Source organism: Brachyhypopomus gauderio, chromosome 7 (assembly GCF_052324685.1).
Source record: "Brachyhypopomus gauderio isolate BG-103 chromosome 7, BGAUD_0.2, whole genome shotgun sequence".
Classification (NCBI taxonomy): Eukaryota; Metazoa; Chordata; class Actinopteri; order Gymnotiformes; family Hypopomidae; genus Brachyhypopomus; species Brachyhypopomus gauderio.
In genome coordinates, this window is record NC_135217.1 from 5,804,960 (window position 1) to 5,825,245 (window position 20,286).

At 45.4% G+C, this 20,286-nt stretch overlaps 3 protein-coding genes across 5 annotated transcripts in view; all 3 read left to right on the plus strand.

The window, feature by feature from the left end:
- The window catches only part of LOC143518599 (active breakpoint cluster region-related protein-like), a 43,702-nt gene extending 42,876 nt beyond the window's left edge, over nucleotides 1-826 (plus strand). Inside the window, exon 11 of one of the 2 annotated variants that reach the window (XM_077011178.1) lies at nucleotides 1-825. This exon is cut by the window's left edge and continues 865 nt beyond it. The gene's annotated coding sequence lies outside the window, so the exon portion shown is untranslated. The other variant, XM_077011179.1, reaches the window with a different exon arrangement.
- A 2,232-nt stretch (nucleotides 827-3,058) lies between these two features.
- Nucleotides 3,059-3,535, plus strand: nanos2 (nanos homolog 2). The gene has a single exon (XM_077010800.1). The coding sequence runs from the start codon at nucleotides 3,059-3,061 to the stop codon at nucleotides 3,533-3,535; it is 477 nt and encodes a 158-aa protein (XP_076866915.1).
- A 930-nt stretch (nucleotides 3,536-4,465) lies between these two features.
- zswim7 (zinc finger, SWIM-type containing 7) lies at nucleotides 4,466-19,062 on the plus strand. 2 transcript variants are annotated; one of them, XM_077011183.1, is made up of 6 exons: nucleotides 4,466-4,814; nucleotides 6,933-7,019; nucleotides 8,255-8,276; nucleotides 9,014-9,116; nucleotides 17,072-17,176; nucleotides 18,524-19,062. In XM_077011183.1, the coding sequence occupies exons 2-6, from the start codon at nucleotides 6,944-6,946 to the stop codon at nucleotides 18,638-18,640; spliced, it is 423 nt and encodes a 140-aa protein (XP_076867298.1). In that variant the 5' UTR covers nucleotides 4,466-4,814; nucleotides 6,933-6,943; the 3' UTR covers nucleotides 18,641-19,062. The 2 variants fall into 2 exon arrangements, with proteins under 2 accessions (XP_076867298.1, XP_076867297.1); XM_077011182.1 differs by having other exon boundaries at nucleotides 4,466-4,827; nucleotides 18,524-19,061.
- The last annotated feature ends 1,224 nt before the right edge of the window (nucleotides 19,063-20,286 follow it).

Consider the following 20,286-nt stretch of genomic DNA (forward strand, 5'->3'; position numbering starts at 1 on the left):
GCAGCAAACAAAACTGCATTTACATTTTTCTCAAATATTCATTGAGCTTCTGTTTTTGTTCTGAGGCTACTGTGCATGCTGTGTGTGCGTGCACGGTCACTTGCATTTTCATAAAGCTGAGGCCTGATACGCCCCCTGCTGGACACATTCGGTTCTCTGTATAATCCATGAGGAGCCCCCCCCCGAATCCATCCTGCCCTTATTTATTAGACATTCTATATGTGTGCCTGTACAGTCTGTTATAAGTAGAGATAAACTGCAGTCAGTTATTTGAAGTTTTTTGGTAGTAAGTTTTTCTTTTTTTTTTTTCTATTTGCAAGTTTCCCATTTTCGGTCAGTGTTGGTTGAGCTGTACTGTACAAAACTACAGAAGCTAAACAAAAATAAACTTTGACCACTAAAATAGTTTGGGGAATCTGATTCCGTTTTTGCAATGAAATACATCATGGTATGCAGTCTAGTGAGATGAGCATTGCATGTTCAGCTTGATAATCAGTAAGTGGGCGTATACTACAAAGGGAAACGCCCACCTCCCTGTTGTTTTTAATCTGAAAGTGGGTGGGTACTACAAAGGGAAACACCCACCTCCCTGTAATCAGACCTTAACGCCATCACTCCACAGATCTCTCTGCTCTCAAGCCAGTGACGAATTCACAATAAGCGTTGTTAGATAGTGCATTTGATATTTTTAAATATAAGATTAAAAATAATAACAGTTATCTTACTTTTCTTGGAAAGATATTGAATATTACCGTATTAACAATAAGGTTTAATGTTGATGTGAATGTTTTTTTCCCCTGTTTTTTAGCAAAATAAAAGTGTACAAGATATGAGCAAGCTTTGGGTCTTTTATATTGTACCATCAGACAGAAGCCCAGTGATTCAGTTCAGTTAGTTGATGTTTATTCATTCCTCTTGGGCTCTTCAATAGCAGTCACTTTAAAACCAAGTCAAAACTAATGTGCCTATTTACATCTTGCATTGAGATGCATTTTGATGTTTGGATCACATTCAGTTTTCATTGGGTCATGTCAAAAGCCAGGTGTAAACACTCCCAGGGTGCACATGGATTACCATTAGATCACCTAAACATCATTCAGAGGTAGTCAAAGACGAGGCCCTGTCACAAACTGCCGTGACACGCCCCTTTGCCAGGACACGCCCCCTTGTCAGGACACGCCCATCACTTCCTACTCACTACGTACTTATCTCCACTATCTGTTTTGTACACCCTTTTAGGTCATGGGCATGTGGAAACAAGGTTGATGGAGGCTGCTACATATCTTTGTTAAAAGGTGTACCAATATTAATTAAAAAAATTATAATTTATTGTATATGTAATAAGTGGTGACATTCACCAATGACACTGAACTAAGCTTAAACAACATGAATATTTAAAATTAATTTCAAGTTTTAACATCAGAATTGACCTGCTCTCTCTTTTTTTTTTTACTCTAATGGGATTGACCATGGTAACGTTATATAGATGTAGTTAGCCCATATAAAATATTTTTGCGTCTAATGCATTTTTAAACACTTTAAAAATGTTGATGGCCCTGTTGATGTCAGAGGACAATGGAGAAACTGCTAGAAAAGCAACAGTATAGACTGGGACCAGTAGTTCTGGGACTGGGACCAGTAGTTCTGTTAGAGGGGTTAATAACTTACCTTATAGTGCTGACCTTTAAGAAGCAAAAGAAAACATTCCGTATCAATCAACATTTTATTTATACAGTTTTTATAAAAAGATCAATAAACGATCACCATTCAGTGCTTTTACTTTTGTGTTAATTGCTTTACAATATTATCAACTATCAGTTATAATAATGAAAAAAAATCAATATTACTATTCTTGCAAACAGTCTTCTTGCTTGTTTATGCCCCTCAGACTGTGCATGATGTAAATACATCCTCTCCACCTTCTCCTAATTGTGCAATTCAGCTGCTGAACTCCACAGCTCTCCCCCCACGTACATTCTTTTGTTCTCTATTTATTTATTTTAAGAAGTGCTTTCTATCAACTTTTCTCTTCATTTTTTTTTACTATAGAGCAAAAAAGTGTCAAAACAATGATGGGATTTCTGCGTGAACCATATAAGCTAGCTTAGGGTCACCATATTTTTATTTGGGAAAACCAGGACACCTGGGGAGGGGGGGGGGTGGCATATACTCAGTGGCGGACTTAGCAATTTGGGGGCTCAAGGCGAATTTAGCTAGGGGGCCCATCAACATTAATATGCGAGAAATAAGTTAGCTAGTCAGGGGGCCCGTACAGTGGGCTGCAGTGGGAGGGGCCCAAGGCAGTTGCCTAGCAATGCCTCTATGTAAAGACCGCCTCTGCATATGCTGTGGCATGCACTCACTTAACATGGTATTTATAATTGGTTTATTATAAATGCGTTTCAGTAAAAGTCAACAACAAAAACTCGCCAGCTCCTCGTTAAGGAAAGTAGCGACTGTCCTAAATATAGCGAATATAAGTAACGATACTGGCGCCTCTTTGGCGCCGTTGACCAAAAGAATGCGTCCGACACCTCGGGGGTCCGGGGGGGTCCAGGGGTGTGCTGACGGGGCCCCAACACACAGGTGAACGCAGGAACAGGTGTGATCTGATACAATGTTGCTCCTTAGCAGACGGGAAGCACAACACGACGCCACGTGCCCGCCCGAGGCACGCGACAGACGGCACGACCTCGCGAGGACCTCGACGCCCGTCACGCGCCTCCCCGCAGTCTGCAGTTAGTTGAAATGTAACAATGTTTATGTATGGCTTGGGTATGTCACGTCTCCTTTTGGGTTATTAGATTGTTGTCATTACGAATAAAATGTGTTTAATCAGTGTAATGGCTCGTGAGGACCCCCCCCCCCCCCCCCCCCCGATTGCAGGCGCGTGCAGCTACAGGTGCGCTCTGATGCACGCTCACCTGGATATGGACCCCCCTGATAAAGCTTGCTCACCCTTTGGCCACCCCTTGAACAAAAACAATGTTTCAATGTCACTCGTCTCTTATAAAAGCTCGACTAAATCGTCGTTGGCGCAAAGCTCAAAACCAACAAGATGCAGCGAGAACGTTACGCGCAGGATAACGGCACCGCGTCTCCGGGCCGGGACTTCTGCATGTGGCACGACTACTTGAACCTTGGGAAGATACTGTCTCAAGTCCTGGAGATGACCAGCGGCACGTGCGTGCAACGACAGGTGTCTGGCGACGACAACGCGTGGCTGGGACCGCCCGACCCAAACCGGCGCGTCCCGTTCTCCGGCGGTTCCGGTGGGTCGGACAGCAGCTGCTCGGGGAGCACCCGGACGCACAGTGGCGACGGTTCCCGTTCCTTCACCCCCCGCGACACCTGTGGGTTCTGTAAGCGGAACGGGGAGTCCGTGGAGGTGTACGCGAGCCACAAGCTGAAGGCGCGAGACGGGAGGGTGGTGTGTCCCATCCTGCGGAGCTACGTGTGTCCCTACTGCCACGCGACGGGGGACAGCGCGCACACGCGCCAGTACTGCCGCCACAGGTGTCCAGCACAGCAGTAGGACACTGGGTCTCCACCTCCACTCCTTACCCTGGAACTGCCGAAAGAAAGAAAAAGACTGTAATTAGTTGAGATTTAACATTTCAAATGTTTATGTGAAATATGTATCTTTATGTATTTGTTGGTTAAGTCTAATCACGTCTCTTTTTGATTATTGGTGTTGTTATTGTTGTTTGGATTACTGGATTTACATTGTTATTGTCTGTGGTGTTTATTTGTCCCTGCTCATTTCTCCTGTGCCACTCATTACTGTTGCTGTAATCATTACACAGCCTTCGTTTCGTGTTGAAAATAGCGTTTCCTGAATTTTCCTCTAGGCCGAAGTTACAGTGTCTGTGAATATGGTGTAAATGGAGATGTTTCTGACGACGTTCAACCGACAGAGTTAAATGTAAAGAATGGCACAAACATTTTGTTCTCCCAAGTGCTGTACTTTAAAAGTGTTTTAATGAAAATAAAAAAAAATTCTCTTTCAAACCACACAACTGCCATTTGATGTTCTAGGTTCTGGGTGTACATGGCATTGACTGCAAAAACATACGATTTTACAAACCAAATTGCCGATACACTAAGTACAATGGCCGAAACACATTGCTTATTAGAATGGATGCAAATAGCAGGGTTACAAAATTGTAATTGATATGAAAGATATTGTATCTGCTTGAATTCTCTTTTTAATTAAGGTAAAAATTCTTTTCACCAATAGATGGCGGCAACGGATTGCCGACTGCTGCTGTGACAGTCTACTAATTTAGACCTATAATAATTGTATTGCTAAAATAGTGTTAACTTCTATCTATTACTTTAACCAGTCCAAAGTAGATTTTCTCCACTGAAAAAAATGTAGTCAGCATAAACCGAGTTAAACAACCAAAACACGATAGAACTACAATACCCACAATTCCTCACAGCGCGTCTTGCGTTTCATTGATGTGGGCGGGAAATATAAAAGCAGTGAAGCGTCGCGTGCCTTAGGTGAACCATTAGCATATATATTTGAAATTTCGAGTTTAACAAAAACGAATTAATTAAAACATTAATCTCAAATAACGTTACTTTATGTACCAGTTTGTTTTTAGGTAAAGACGACTCTCACTTCTAAGTCATAGCGTGACTTTACGAGCCAGCTAGCTGGCTAGATAACAGGAGATTTAGCTCGATAGTTAGCCAACAGCTACACTTTTCACTCCAAAGACAGCAGACCTGTTCGTGCTTAAAGCAACACTTGGATGCACAGAAGTCTCTTCAGACTGGAGCGCCAGTTTGGACATGAGCTACATGTGTGTGAATGTTGTGAGTATGCATTAAACGAGCATATAAGTGAGTCAGGGATACGAGGAGAAACTATTTGCATATGGACTGTGTTTTTATGGACACAGTATTGCCAAAATTATTCGCTCACCTTCCTAGATTCACATATGAGCTTAAGTGACATCCTATTCATAATCCATAGGGTTCAATATGATGTTGGTCCACCCTTTGCAGCTAGAACAGCTTCAACTCTTCTGGGAAGGCTGTCCACAAGGTTTAGGAGTGTGTTTATGGGGAATTTTGACCATTCTTCCAGAAATGCATGTGTGATGTACGACGAGAAGGCCTGGCTCTCAGTCTCAGCTCTAATTCATCACAAAGGTGTTCATTCGGGTTGAGGTCAGGACTGTGTGCAGGCCAGTCAAGTTCATCCACAACAGACTCTGCCATCCATGTCTTCATGGACCTTACTTTGTGCACTTGTGCACAGTCACGTTGGAAGAGGAAAGGGCCAGCTCCAAACTGTTCCCACAAAGTTGGGAGCATGGAATTGTCCAAAATGTTTTGGTATGCTGAAGCATTCAGAGTTCCTTTCACTGGAACTAAGGGGCCAAGCGCAGCTCCTGAAAAACAACCCCACACCATAATCTCCCCCTCCACCAAACTTTACACTTGGCACAATGCAGTCAGACAAGTACCGTTCTCCTGGCAACGGCCAAACCCAGACTCGTCCATCAGATTGCCAGATGGAGAAGTGCGATTCATCACTCCAGAGAACGCACCTCCACTGCTCTAGAGTCCAGTGGCAGTGTGCTTTACACCACTGCATCCGACGCTTTGCATTGCACTTGATGTATGGCCTAGATACAGCTGCTCGACCATGGAAACCCATTCCACGAAGCTCTCTGCTCACTGTTCTTGAGCTAATCTGAAGGCCACATTAAGTTTGGATGTTTGCAACCTCTTTGCACTATGCGCTTCAGCATCCACTGACCCCACACCATCAGTTTGTGTCCTACCACTTCATGTCAGAGTTGCTGCTGTTCCCCAACACTTCAGTTTTCTTATAATACAGCTGACAGTTGACTGTAGAATATTTAGGAGTGAGGAAATGTCATGAATTTGTTGCACAGGTGGCATCCTTATGAGGTAGTTCCACACTGGAGTTCACTGAGCTCCTGAGAACGACCCATTCTTTCACAAATGTTTGTAAAAACAGGCTGCATGAAAAGGTCCTTAATTTTATACATCTGTGGCCATGAAAGTTTGGAACACCAGATTCTGATCATTTGGATGGGTGAGTGAATACTTTTGGCAGTATAGTGTAGCTAACTAGCTGTATTGGTAACGGATTAAAAAAATCCTGATATAAACTATAAATCCCAGTAAATACAAAGGTCCACCAGACCAGTAATTTAATTTGCCTGTCACGTCTTCCTGAAGCTGAAGCTTCCTGAAATCTACTTAAAATTCCGTTTTCTAAGATGCGTACTGTTGGGGATAGGGCTTTCAGTGTTGCTGGTCCCAAGCTGTGGAATGGCGTTCCACCTGAGCTCCGTGCCTGCGCGTCGTTGTCCATGTTCAAAATTGGCCTTAAGACTCACTTATTTCAATTAGCATATCCTACTTGAGCTTCTGTACCATGACTTATTTTTGCTGATGTTTATTTCTTCTACTTTAATTTTTTGTATGGTTTTATATTTTTGCTTTATGTACAGTTACCTTGGGTGGCTTGAAAGGTGCTTTTAAATAAAATGTTTATTATTATTATTATTATTATTATTATTATTATTATTATTATTATTATTAAGCAGCCACCTGCTCCATACCATGGGTCTAATGTTTTTATCGTAGCTAAGCCTCAGAAGATGTTTTGTTGCATGTTTAGGATATTTAGGAGTGCCAGTGTCACCCTTAACATAAAATTATTGTTATGGCTTACGAGGTAGATAAAGGACATTTCACACAGGACATTTCACACATCAGTCTGAAACGACCTGTTTCTCTTGAAACTTTATTTACTTCTATTATTTTGAATGTCTCTGCAGTTTGAAGTTAAACATCTGACAGTTTAATGTGGTACACTCATCTTTGGTTAATTTAAAAGTGGTTTGAATTGTTCATAGTGTTCACTGCCTTTTGTACAGGACATCCCATAATGGCGTCCTGTCTGTCAGCTGTTGCTGAACAGCTTTTGAGAGACCTCCAAAGGGTGTACCTGGAGAAAGGACAAAGTGAGTAGTGAGAAGTGCTTGATCACGTTAGTTGAGCACTGCCAAATTCTTTGACTGTTCTCTGCTAGCCTGGGCCTAATACAGGACACTTGTACCAGCTTCATTGTAGCAAAGAGCCATGAGTTTACTTCAGAGTGCACGAGAGCCCAAACCCTTTCATGACAAAAACCTGCAGTACCCTGAAATGACACAGGGTGGGGACACATGAATCAGACTTGTTGAATGTTACATTTCCTACAAATCCTGCATTTGCTTTTATGGAATTCCTTACTGTTTTCTTCTCCAGCTCATATAAGGTTGTTTATGTTGCATGGAGCGCATTACACTCTATAGCTGTGAGATTACCTGCATGTGTGAATTCTGGGTGCCTTGAGTTTGAAGCCACATTATAACCATGAAGGGGTTCTTATCGCGCCTCCTGTGTGTCATCTAACCCTACTGGGTTTTGCAGTGTCTCCTCTGCTCCCCGATCCTGTTATTTTCGGTACGTGACATGGAAATTGAAAAGTCCGACATCATTAAGGGCGCGTCGATTTTTAAAATGTGCTCAGGGGAAACTAGCGTGCACGAGGATGCACACGTGCTTCCTGCTTCCTGCCTCATTTTAATGTCATGCGCTAAAGGCTTTGTTTTGTTTTTTTTTTTTTATCTGTGTGTTTTTAGCGCATGACGTATGTCTCATTTCTCCACCTAATAAGTAAATGTAAAAAGTAGAAATACTAAAGAAAAAAACTGGCTGAAAGTTGATTACAGTGTGCTTCAGATGCAATACAGTTTGATTATAAAATGTCTATTCCAAAGTTAGGCATTTACAGGGTAGAATCTTGTAACCCCTCATATAGAGCACTTATCAGTATTTTTAAGTAGTCTTTCCCTCAAAGCCCAGTGTGTATTGCTATGTTAGTCAAGAGACCAGAAATGCTTGAGGCTTTTCTGTGAATTTGGTTTTGAGGTCTTTTGATTTTATTTACAACAGTGTGTTTCACATGCTTTTACTGGAAACATATGGGGATTAAATACTGAACCCTTTTAAAGGGGTTGGGGACCCCAGCAACCAAATATGTCTTGCAGCTGTGTGTAATCTATTAAGTGTCACTGCAGTGTGCTCGGTTATGACTGAAACGGCATCATCTTAGTTGTTGCAGGAACCATTCCATTCATTCATTCATATTAAACCATTAGCTGTGCCATCCAACTGTCTTAGCTGTTTCAATCATTCTTTTTTCTCTTTTTAGTACCTGATGATCTACTAATAGCGTAAGTATTAATGTGCCCTATGTGTTTGTCTTTTTGTCCATCTCTGTGTGTATGTTTGTTTGTTTTCCTGACTGTGATGTGACTAATTTATGTAATTCTTAAATTGTCAGCAGCCCAGATTTAAGTAGTTCGTACGCAGTGACCTGACCCCACCGTACAACCCTGACTACACACCAAAGAATCAGCTACAAACCCGAAACACTAATCTTATGTGTTTAGAGGCACGCTGGGCACTTTGGTGTGGGGTCAGCGTTGATGTTCTCAGTCACCTGTGGCTTTGTTGTGGACGTCTCTGCCTGAATAAAACATGACATTTGAAAGGGCCCATAAAGCCACAGCAGCAGTCATCAGACGCCCCAATGGGAAACATTAATCTATAGTAATTACTGCTACTGGGCATCACCCACAACTCTAAACAGCATTTCCACGTCACTGTAAGAGCAGCAGGTGCTTCAATGGGGAAGTGATTGTGGTTAGTGAGTGCTGTGTTGTCATCTTGTCTCTATGGTGACAGCATTACCCTCCACTCCCCAAAAATATCCTATGACTATTTGTGGTTGGATGACCTGGGTTGGAGGGGTATTCCCCTACCTGTAGGAAGTTTATCTTTGAGTTTATCTTGCACAACTTGCATCTGATTACTCAAAATAAGCAGGTCTGAAAAGGCATGGAGTTTTGGAGTGAAAACGTAAACTACTTCTATGCCCCTCCCACCTCCTCTATGCCCCTCCCCACAGGCTGAGGTTCGTGTTTGGCGCCTGTGCTCTGCAGGCCTTGGACCTGGTGGACCAGCGTGCCGTCACCCGTGTGACGTCCCCCAGCGGCCGCTTGGCCTTCCAGGTATGACGGGAATGACCGAATGCCCAGAGATTGCTCCGAATACTCGCCCAAACGTAATTGTCGTGACTAAACATTTCTAGTGAAACGTTGAAACCTTTTAAGGCGGGCACCAGAGGCACACTGCCCCCGTGTCTGCACCACAAGTGCAGCCAGGCCTCAGCGAAACACAAACCCTCCCTCCACTCCCGGGACCTTCTCTCTTTCCTCACACTGTCTTTGTTGTAGTGGACTCTGGCCAGCGTGACACGTTTCCGCTAAACGCCCACTGCGCTGAGAGACCGTGGACAATAAATGCTAACGGATGGACTATAATAAGAAAAGCTGGGGCTCAGATATGGTCTTTCCTCTGTTTCGTCTACCACGGTTCAGGCTCCCGCCTTTTGTTTTTTATTGTTGGCTTGGTCAACACAATGTACCTCATTCTACAGATATTCTTCCAGGAATCTTTTACTGATGTTGAGACCTTGGCAGGGAGGTTGGGCGTTCAGTTTTGATGCTTCTACTTTTTCCTTTAGATGATGTTTTAACTGTGTGAAAACTGGCTGTTCATTGTGAGGGACATGTTCAACAGCTAAGACAGACGGCAATAACTCGAGGAATTCTCCTCCTTCCAATTGTCTTGCTTCCTGCCACGCTACCCAGCCACTACCTTTAGTATATGATTGCTTCCTAAACCGTGTGGTGTGTGCAGAAATGTGAACATCGGGGGTGTATTTCCTGGCCTGCAGGCAAGCCCCAATGCATATTCAGCAAAAGGTGATCAGATTTGTTTTAAGTCAGGCTAGTGGAATTGGGTGTTTTGTGGTTGGTGAGACAATGACTGCCTGTCTGTCATTTTGGACTTTTAACAGCATTAAAATTTCTCTCAGTGCCAACACGAAATGGTTGTGTTGGAACAAAATTGGAGTCTTAGGTCTTGAAGCAAATGTCTGGCTGGTTTTTTAATTTAAGGGTCTCTCCTTAGGCAGTCGGGTAGACTTGGTTAAATATTAGCCTTAAGCCTTCAATTAGTCTTTAACTGAGCAAACCGTAATATACAGAGATGACATTTAGCTTTGAAGGAGGTCAAAAGAAGAAATGACCACCTGATAATAGGATTGCGCAGCTAATGTGGTTTAACACCATACACCAACCACTGAAACTGCATGTGATCGTCGTGTATGTTCACAAGTGAGATGAATGAGAAGAAAAACATCTTTCTGAAGCCAATACTTTTGTCGAGTTATGCTTAACGCGAGGTACGAGTAGAGTGTGCTATTTATGCGTATTTTATGGAAATAATGTGTCATGGCTGGCATGTGACATTTTTGGTGACTGTCGCCACAAGGAAACAGTTATTGATATGGAGAACTTTGGAAATCTAGTGAACCATTTCCAAAAGGTTACTGATTGTTGCGTATAATACACTGTGATGTCCTAGTGTGATACTCAGCAGTTTAAAGTGTGAAACAGTAGCGAGGAAGTTCCAGTTCTGACCCATGCTCTCCAACAGTTCCTTTGGTGAAGACAGAATTGAGATTGAAAGTGGTCACTTTCCCTAAACTTCACAGAGGAGACGGCCTGCATTATCTTTAAACGTCGTGCACCATTCTCATAGCTTAGGGTGTTCACTTGTACATTTAAATGGTCTTTTTTTGCTTTGGATGTATGTTTTTAAAGGAATCAGATGACACAAAGAGTTTTCTTAAAATCCGATGTTAATTTTACATTTGAACACTGATTGAGGAATTTGAATGTGAGCGTGCGATGAAACCGAATGCTAAACAGGAGCTACCTAAGTGGAGCAGCCTTCAGTCCTCTGTCCTCTGTGAACGCATTCTTCACTCAAGTGCCATTATGACCTCCGAGACACTTGGACATTTCCGAAGGGTTGCTTAGAATACGAATGGTGTTCTGTGTTGTACAGCTGAGAAAAATGTCTTGATTCCAAGAGCCATGCTATATTGCCAGCTGATCAGTGCCCTAATGTTGGTCCATTTGCAGCGTTGTGACTAATATAAAAAAAAAGGAGGGTTATCAAGGCAATCACAATTGTCTTCTAAAAAATACATGAATGACTTTACACCTTCAAATAGGTACATTCTATCACCAGAAGGTTTAGCAGGACATTTAACATATTCCCAACTTCCCTGGGCTGCAACACAGAAGAATCCTTCAACATTCCCATTTTAATTTCAAAAGTTAAACTAATTATTTTATTATAAAAATTTGTATATAAAACGCTTGGTTTTAAACAAGTACACAAGTGTGTGTGTGTGTGTGTGTTGGTCACTAGCGTTGGGTCAGAGGCCACGAGTGTGATCCACACTGCACCCACTGCTCTCCACGCTTGGTGCTTTATCGTCTGGTTTTTGAAGAAGAATGAGAGAATGTTTTTGTAGTGATTCACTCAGTCCTGCGTCTTCTTCCTGTGTGTCTGCTTGTGAAGAGGACAGATTTCATTAATCTCATTTCGCTTGTCATCCTGTATGAGGATCAGTGAGCCTAATAACAACCTGCCCCAAGGCCCTTCTCCAGCTGTTCCTAGATCAGAATTCTGTTTGCATTGACCTACCTGTAGCTTTTTTTTCCCCCCACACACCGAACTTAAAATGAAAACAGGAGCCTAGTGTATTTTTGTCTGAATGTTGATTATGGTGGGTGTTAGTGCTGTTGGATTATATATAGTTGTCTTGCAGGGTATCGTTTACTTTATGTGGGTCTAAAAAGTAGTCTACCCACCCAATATAGCTGATGGTAAAATGCTCTGGCATTGTTTATGTGGAATGAGCATAACTATATTTGTATATTTAGGATACTGGTACTGCTGTTGACTCCATTTTCTTAAACGCAACTCATTGCCAAACTGGAAAGGTCAAAGAAATGGTTTGAGCATTTGACCATAATCTTTCTTTAACTGTAGAAATTGAGTAATGGAACATGTATGCACAAATTCCAATTAATGCCTGTGTTTGTGTGTTTGCCTACTCTACAGTTAGATGTCGGCTTGCACGGTATATAAATTCTGTTATCAAAGTGTCGTCTTCTGCGTCAGTATGTGCTGTGATCCAGTGTTCCTGCTAAGTGTAATGTGACAATTGATGACTCACCTCGTCCTATGTATGATCCAACAAACGTAAATAATCAATAACAATTCGGTAAAATAATTCTGGTTGACCTTTAAACACGCCACATCAGTATATCAATGATATATGTAGCAATATAATTGGACGTTTTTAACGTCAATTTTTATGGACTTTTGTCCATATTGTATATGTTTGGATGCTGCCTTTAGTAGACCCAACATGTAATGTGGGTAACGTAAGCTGAATGTCAGACCAATTATCCACACTTCTCACTCTTGACCCATATCTCTGAAGAATGTCCATCCCCTCAGCCCGCCAACTACATCAAGTTGCTCCGCTGGAGGAAAGTAGTTTGGAGGCCGATCAGAACGAGAAGCTCGGCCGAATGATCTAATTTGCTTTGCGGACGTGAGAACACGCAGGTGGTGAGGGGGCCGACGGGCGATCGCTCATTGTGGCTAATGCCGTAAAGGTCTTCCGGGGTGTGCAGGGCTCTCGGGGGGCCATCCTCTCCGCCCGCCACCGGAGCGGCGTTCAGGCCGGTGACACTAATGAATGAGCTGGCCTTTGGCTGCTGGAGGAGAACGCCTGGTGTTTGTCACGCCGCCTGTTTTGGGGTCCTGCTCTGATCTTTTCACTGCCCTAATGAGGTGGGGTTTCACTCGGCAGACAGTAGATGCAGGGTGAGGGCACGATTCTGCACCACCAGTTCAGAAAGGATTATTAATTTTCTTTTTTTTTTTGTGGTAAATCTAATAGTGCCTGGCTGGTGGTGACCACCAAATCAGTCATTGGTATTACAAACGGTGTAATTGCTAACGGCTAATCAGATTATCGTCGTGATGTCACTCCAGGAAACAGGCTGACACACACATCACTCTGTGCATCCTAAGAGGGTATTGAGCCGTATGGACGCAGGAAATCAGACTTGCCCTGTTTGTGCCTATGGAGTCCTCACTTGCTAATTACGTGCTGCTAATTTTGCATTTCCATGATATCATCAATCTCAGAAGTTGTCTGCTCAAAATGTGCCATTTTATTTAGTCGCCATGCCCCCCTCCCTCTGGAACACCCCCCCCCCCCCCCCCCAGCTGAAGAGGCTGGCTGGTCCGTCCTCCTTTAGTTGTGCTCATGAAGATAAGAGGCATATCACATTCACAGGAAGAGGAAATGCTGAATGGGATCTCCACTGTTGTTTTTGTGGGGTGATCTTTTCCACATTACAGCCGCAGTAAAACGCATGATTCATGTGCTTTTACTAGACCGTGCTCGGCTTCCTCCAGAACGCATAAAATGTCCCATCTGTCCCGTTATTTGATTTACTTTTTTGGATGAGGACCATCGCACTGACCCTGCGCAGATCTGGCTCACGGCCCGATTATCGCCCTGCACCTCGGGTCCTGCAGCTTCCCACAAACCCGTGGTCAGCTCCGGACTCCCACCGGGGCCATCGAAACTGATCTGCTCCATGTAATGATGGATCGTGGTTCTCCCCAAGATCGCCTTCCAGCTCTGCTGGACTAGCAGTGGCCTTTTTCTTATTCTTTCTTTTTGTGAAGGGTCTCAGAAGGATGGTGAGTGTTGTACGGTAAGAATTGTGTTCTACGGTAAGACTAAAGCCACCCCCCCACTGAGGCTGTGTGGTGGTAAAATGAGGCTGGCTTAAACGCTCACAGACGAATCCCCACTGCGCTTCCTGTGCGTGACCCGAGATGTCACGTTGGTGAGCTAGACCAGGCTGCCTCTCGGGTGTTCGCCGCGTTAAAGGCGAGAAATTGGTTTGTGAACCTTAAAATGAAAACTCAATAGCTTTCAGGCCAGGGAATGATTCAGTATTATTAACATTATTTAGATAGTATATTCTTCAGTCTCAAGGATGGTTCACCAGAGATGATTCAAGTACATGGGCATTGTAATATAGACGGGTACAACAGAATAGGCATTAATTAGAGTCTGTGTGAGAGACCTACAGCTTCTAATGACTGAATCAAGAGTGAAGCCAAGCAGGAGGAGCAGACATGTTGTGGAATATGATGGATGTGCAGTGTGGTGGTGTTTTTAGATGGTGTCCTTCAAAATGCTCCTAGAAGGAGAAACAGGACCCTGGAGTGGAGGGAAAAGGACTAAAGAGCAGCAAACGGGGATCAGGGCTGTATGAAATGAAACCTTTTCCACTACACACACTATAGTCGGAGTGAGAGGTGGTTACTGCAGTGGAGTCCAGCGGAGTGGTGTCAGACCCCTGTTGTGTGGGAAGGGAGGATGTGGTGATTGACTGTATCCGTGAGGAGGAGGATATTTCAGTGTGAAGTAATGAGGAAATCTGACTAAGTCTTTTGCCCTTGGGCCTGGCTGGGCAGGTGGGGGGTGTTCAGTGCCATGGATGGGTTAAAATACAAAGACTCGGTTTCACCAGAGGGATTAATAAAGTCCCTGATAAAAAACATGTTAGATTTTCCTTTGTGCTCTTCGTTTCTACCTTACAGAAAAGAGTAGATGGGAAATGGATTGATCATTTCTAAGATGTATAATAGACGAAGAGATGCTTTCTTAAGAATTAGCTGAGCTGCTGCTGTTTTGAGAGAAAGAAACCGAAACAGAAGCAAGAGAAGAATGAAGATGCGTGTGGTGAGCAGAGCGAAGAGGAAGACCTGATCTGATCAGAGATGCATGCGGTGCGTTTTAAATCTGGTGGTTGAAACTGCAAAATAAATCTGAGAACAACCTAGCAGAACTGGGGACTGTTCAAACAGATGAAGCAAATGCCACAGATGATGATTGATTTGTTCATAGACTGATTGAGTCCTGGCGTTGGGCAGAAAGATGAAGGAATGTTTGTGGGGAGGGAGGAGAACAGGTGTGGGATGGTGGAGTTGGGTGAAGGGAGGGAGAACTTCATGTAGGGCTGGTGAAAGAGAGGCTGACCTTGTGGGGCACGGAGAGCATCCCTGCGTCATGGGGTCAGTAAACGTTACGAAACACCGCGAAAGGGGCCACGTGTTGCGTTTCCTTGCAGAACCTCTTGAGACGACGTCTGCAGGTTTTCAGTTTTCTAAGTTAGGAGGTGCAGAACGGAGAAGAAAAGGTAGATGGAGCCAGCGTGGATTTCTGTCGGGCGAGTTTATGTAGGGCGTTGGAGATGACCCTGGAGTAGCTCTCAACCAAGTTGTCTGTGGTTCGTAGCCATTCAAAGAAAACGGAAAAGAGAGAGAGAGGGAGGGAGAGAGAGGTCATCATGCGTAATGTGGACACGGACATACAACTGGGACAGTTCTAGTTGGCATGCTGAAGAGTGCATCAATGAATGTGGTAAATAAAGGCAGAAAAAGACCATCTTCCTCCTCAATCTTCATCATCATCAATGAATGTGGTAAATAAAGGCAGAAAAAGACCATCTTCCTCCTCAATCTTCATCATCATCAATGAATGTGGTAAATAAAGGCAGAAAAAGACCATCTTCCTCCTCAAGCTTCATCTATGAATGTGGTAAATAAAGGCAGAAAAAGACCATCTTCCTCCTCAATCTTCATCATCATCATCAATGAATGTGGTAAATAAATGCAGGAGACCATCTTCCTCCTCAAGCTTCATCTTCTCACGTCGTGTCGGCTCATGTCAGGCAGGAAGTGGAGAGCACATGAATGAGAGCACGCCGGCTTAGGTGCAGTTCTACTCTAAATAGCACCATCACCATCTACGTACAGAGGGGCAGAGGGGGCGTCCCTCTAAATAGCACTGACGCCGTCTCTTCATGGATTTCGTCACTCTTTTATGACCAGGCGTGACTCCGCCTCCACGAGACACCCAGGCGTGTGTCATCATAACCCTCCTGGTGGCTGGCGACCTCCACCGTGCCCAACCGCTCTGCCTCTCGCCTACACCACCTCCTCTCCTCTAATTACTCATCCAGTAAATCACCTACAATGAAGTGTCACTTTTTGACAGTGATTTCTTCTTCTTCTTCTATTTTTTTCCTCCCGCAGAGCAGAATAGGAGGTAATTTAAGGCGGCTGGTGAGTCCGTCTGTGTTTGGGAGAATAATGGAGTGTGTGGTGGTGTCAGAGCGCCATTTATTATGCTGATGGCGTCTGATTAATGCCCCCGGTTAATGTGCCTGGGGGCTCATACCAGGTATTCACTTACTTCTGAGCCTTCAGGACATGATTCACCTTTTGATGTTACCTCACAAAAGCACATGCGTTATGGCCCGTTTTCATTTTGAATTCGAATCCCTCGCTCTTTGACGAGTCTGTTCGCCCGCATGCTGAAAGTGTCAAGTGTGGTGTGTGGTTAGTACGTACGTGGAAACCGTATGTGGAAAAGCCCCCTCGGTGTGTTGGTCTGTTGGAGGCCGTTGGTTTTTGTTTATCGCAGCGCATTCCGTTGTGTTCGTTCTGCTCGACGAGTGTCATATGTGCACTTGATTCCTGACCTTTCTGCTGAGGTGTCTGGTAACGGGTGACATTTAAGACATGTCTGAGGTGCTTCTTCTAAAACCGTAGGCGAAGGTCTCGGGCTCCACCCGTAGCCCCTACAGCACCACCCGTAGCCCCTACAGCACCACCCGTAGCCCCTACAGCACCACCCGTAGCCCCTACAGCACCACCCGTAGCCCCTACAGCACCACCCGTAGCCCCTACAGCACCTCCGGAGGTGTGGTGAGCCTCCACCGTTTTGAGGCAGAGCCGCCTGTTGGAGGAGACCCGTCTCGCGGTGAATGGCTGGTCCTTGCCCCCTTGACACGCTGGGCCATACTGGGGAGGTGTGTGGTAGCGGTGTGGCGACCCCCAGAGCGCAGCGGTGATCAGACTCCGAGCGCCAGCACACATACACACACACACACACACGGGCTCTTTTCTAACTCGTCCTTTCTCCTCTCGGTCCTCTCAGGTGTTGGGGGGGTCAGGTCGTCTGTACACGTGCTACACGTCCTGCCACTACTGCCCCTGTCACGCCTTCTCCTTCTCCGTTCTCAGAAGGAACCAGAGTCTGTTGGTGAGTTCATCTCTCCCGCCTCCCTCTCACATACAATACCACACATGGAGAGCCCGAGACCTTCTTCACAAACGGTGCGCAGGGATGGGGTGTTTCTTCATGGTGGGAGTCCTGTGGCAGTCCCAATGGTGTAGAGTTTGCTCCGATCACGCCCCATCCCCCCCCCCCGGGTTGCTCTTTGATGGTGTGGGCCGGAGCCCTCCGTGGCTTTCACCACGGGACAACGCTTCAGTCAGCCTGGCCCCGATCCCCCGAAGAGACTCCGGCTAAAATTAGGCGGCCTGTGGGAGAAGGAGGGCGGCGGGCAGGCCCCAGAAGTGGGCCCGTGACCTTTCACCCCCCTGCTCTCAGATCCCCGGGCAGGATCCACCACGCGGGCGATCGGTGGAGTCCGACTTTCAGTTCTCGCCTCGGTGTGAGCTGCGGGACGGAGGCCATTTTGCCAAGTACTGAATTCACTGAGAGTGTTGGCAGACATTTTGGATGCGACTAAACTTCCTGGTCTCCTCTGTGACCCTCCCGAAAAGAAAACAAACAAGGTTTAAAAAAGACACGTCTGAAATTCTCATCAGACCTCAGCCACGTCTGTAGAGTGTGTGTGTGAGCGTGCGTGTTTGTGTGCGCTTGCTTGGCGTGTGTGTGTGGGCCTGCATGTATGGGAAGCAGGCTGCTGTGATCTTAGTAGCTGGAATACACACACACACACACACACACGCTAGCAGCAGCTGCACCACAGCTGAGAGAAGAAGTGACAGCCCCTGGAGATGGGGCCCGTTGTCTGGGGTCTACACTGCTGGTGTGCGGATTGTTGTGCTTGTGGCGATACAGAAACACCTCCCATCCAAAAGATTCACCAAGAGACACCTGCACACGTGTGGGCGGCGGTCACACCAACACCCTGGCCCTGCTCCACCTGACGTCCTGTTACTCATTCTCCCCTGCCCTTTAACTCCTCTTCAGCGCGGTGTCCGTCTCGGCCTTATCTGACATAATGAGACTCTCTTTCCCCTCTCAGACTCTGAGTGTTTAGGCCTGACAAACAGGTAGAAACAGTACCGTTCTCACCACTCCAGTAGTCGTAAACCATAAAGGGACAGCTGTTTCACCCAGAAAACATGATAAGGGGAGATAAATTGCAGCGTTACCGCCAGCTAATTTGGCCTGGTTTTCCCTCGCTCTCTCTCGCACACACACAGCTGGGACTTTAACAGCTTGCTTTCACTTCATCCTCCTCAGTTCCTGGTGTTTTTGGCTGGCGTTAACTCCAGTCTTCACCCCAGTACATGAATTCCTGCTCTGCTCGTTGACCGAACTGACGTGTGTCTCTCTCTCTGCCCTCGCCCCCAGTGTAAGCACGTCTTGGCGGCCTACATCTGCCAGGCCATGGGTGTGTGTCAGCAAGAACAGGTCTCAGATCAGCAAATGACCCTCATCCTCTCAGGAAGGGCAGAGCCGGATCTATAGGGCACTGTCCTGGGAAAAGCGCTTGTGGGTGTGCCTCTCGTGGAACCAAAGCCTGCAGCAGGTGCCCCGTGTTTGGGTACGAAAACGTGGATATGAAGATGGGTTTCTCCTTATGAACCATGTTCACAGGGTGCTTCAGGCTCCAGCCGTGGTCTCTCTCCATGGTGGAGCAGTGGCTGACTGAGGCTTTGAGGTTGCAGCTTGGGTGGGAGGCCTTCACGGGTCGTAGGTGTGTATTGGCACCAAAGCCACCAGCCTACGAGCTCTCTCACTCTGTGGGGAGCTTTGACTGGCCTCAGCTTCCCAGAAAGAGCAATCGATTTGAAATGTAATGTAAAGAGATTTCATCATTGACATCTTTATTTCTTTTTTATTGTGAACCAGATTTTTTTTTATTAAAAGTGTTACTCTTCACAACTCTGTTGCATTGAAATTCCTTTATCCTCTTTTCCCATGTGACGTGTCTGTGTGAGAGAGAGAATGCAAGCAATCTCATTTAATCGGTTGCCAGATAATATCCATCTGTGGCTTGAGTGTGACCGCTGCTACGTAACTGTCTTGTAGTTGAAGGGTCAGCACCCTGAACAACAAACAAAATGGGTCTCCACAGCCACAGCGAGCTGAACTGGGCCGTGTGTTCGAGTCCTTCAACATGTGGTTCCTGTGCTTTCATGTCTCGAAGCTCCTCACCAGACAGCAGCGGGAGCTCACGCACGTGGCACAAATAAATTTTTATATAAAGGACTTTTATTAACAAAATAGTCACCAGACATACAGATCCATGTTAAATAACAGTACTGCTTTTCTTATACAGTTGACACAACTGTGGTAACACGAACACTTAGAAGCACTGAACATCAACTGTGAACCACAGTGTATGCTGATTAGTGACAAATACTGTAGCACGTTTAAAAAATACACTTATGAAAAAAGGTCCCCCCTCCCTCCCCAAAGGCAGGATTGTTAGAACTAGAGCAGATCTTAACTAAGATACTGAGCAGTTATACTTAAAATAGATGGAAGGCCTTTTTTCCTATTGACTGCTTTCACAGAGCTACAAAAGTACGCAATTGATTTCTAATGGAATACAGTGACACCAGCGCTACAGTGCAGTACAGATTGGTCTCCATGGGATTGTTCCTTATGTTCGGTACACTCCTGCAGTTTTAGCCCTTAAAAGCAGTAATGAGACTTACACACTTGAATTTCCTCCCAAAGCACCAACATATTCCACTTTGATAAGGAGCCTTTTACCGGCGGTCGTGTCGGACAAAGCGGGCGAGCCGAACGCTCCTGGAGCCACGGTGCTTCAAACGAAGAAAACCACGTGGCCGAAGACAGTCACGTGAGACTATCACGTGCCGCGCACGATGACGAGATCACGTCAGCCTGGGCACGTGCAGCGCATGACGAGGTCGCGTTAGCTCCGCACGTGCCAGCGCATGGCGACGAGGTCACGTTTGCTCCACGTGTGCAGTGCAGCCCGGCAGCCAATGAAACGCAGGCACCGGGTCCTCAGAACCGACAGAGACATTTACATCAGCTTGGCGATAACGGAGCCTGAAGAACGCACGGTTTTATCGGTCGGTCGGTCGGTGACCTTTTGGCGCCTAAAAGACGCTTCACACGTTAAGTGGCGTTCAGGA

Excerpts from the sequence above, each read along its gene's own strand:
- nanos2 (XM_077010800.1), top strand. The coding sequence starts at position 3,059 with ATGCAGCGAGAACGTTACGCGCAGGATAACGGCACCGCGTCTCCGGGC.
- zswim7 (XM_077011183.1), top strand. The coding sequence starts at position 6,944 with ATGGCGTCCTGTCTGTCAGCTGTTGCTGAACAGCTTTTGAGAGACCTC. Across the intron at positions 8,277-9,013 it reads CCTGATGATCTACTAATAGC|GCTGAGGTTCGTGTTTGGCG; the intron begins GTAAGTATTAAT and ends CCCTCCCCACAG. Across the intron at positions 9,117-17,071 it reads GCGGCCGCTTGGCCTTCCAG|GTGTTGGGGGGGTCAGGTCG; the intron begins GTATGACGGGAA and ends CGGTCCTCTCAG.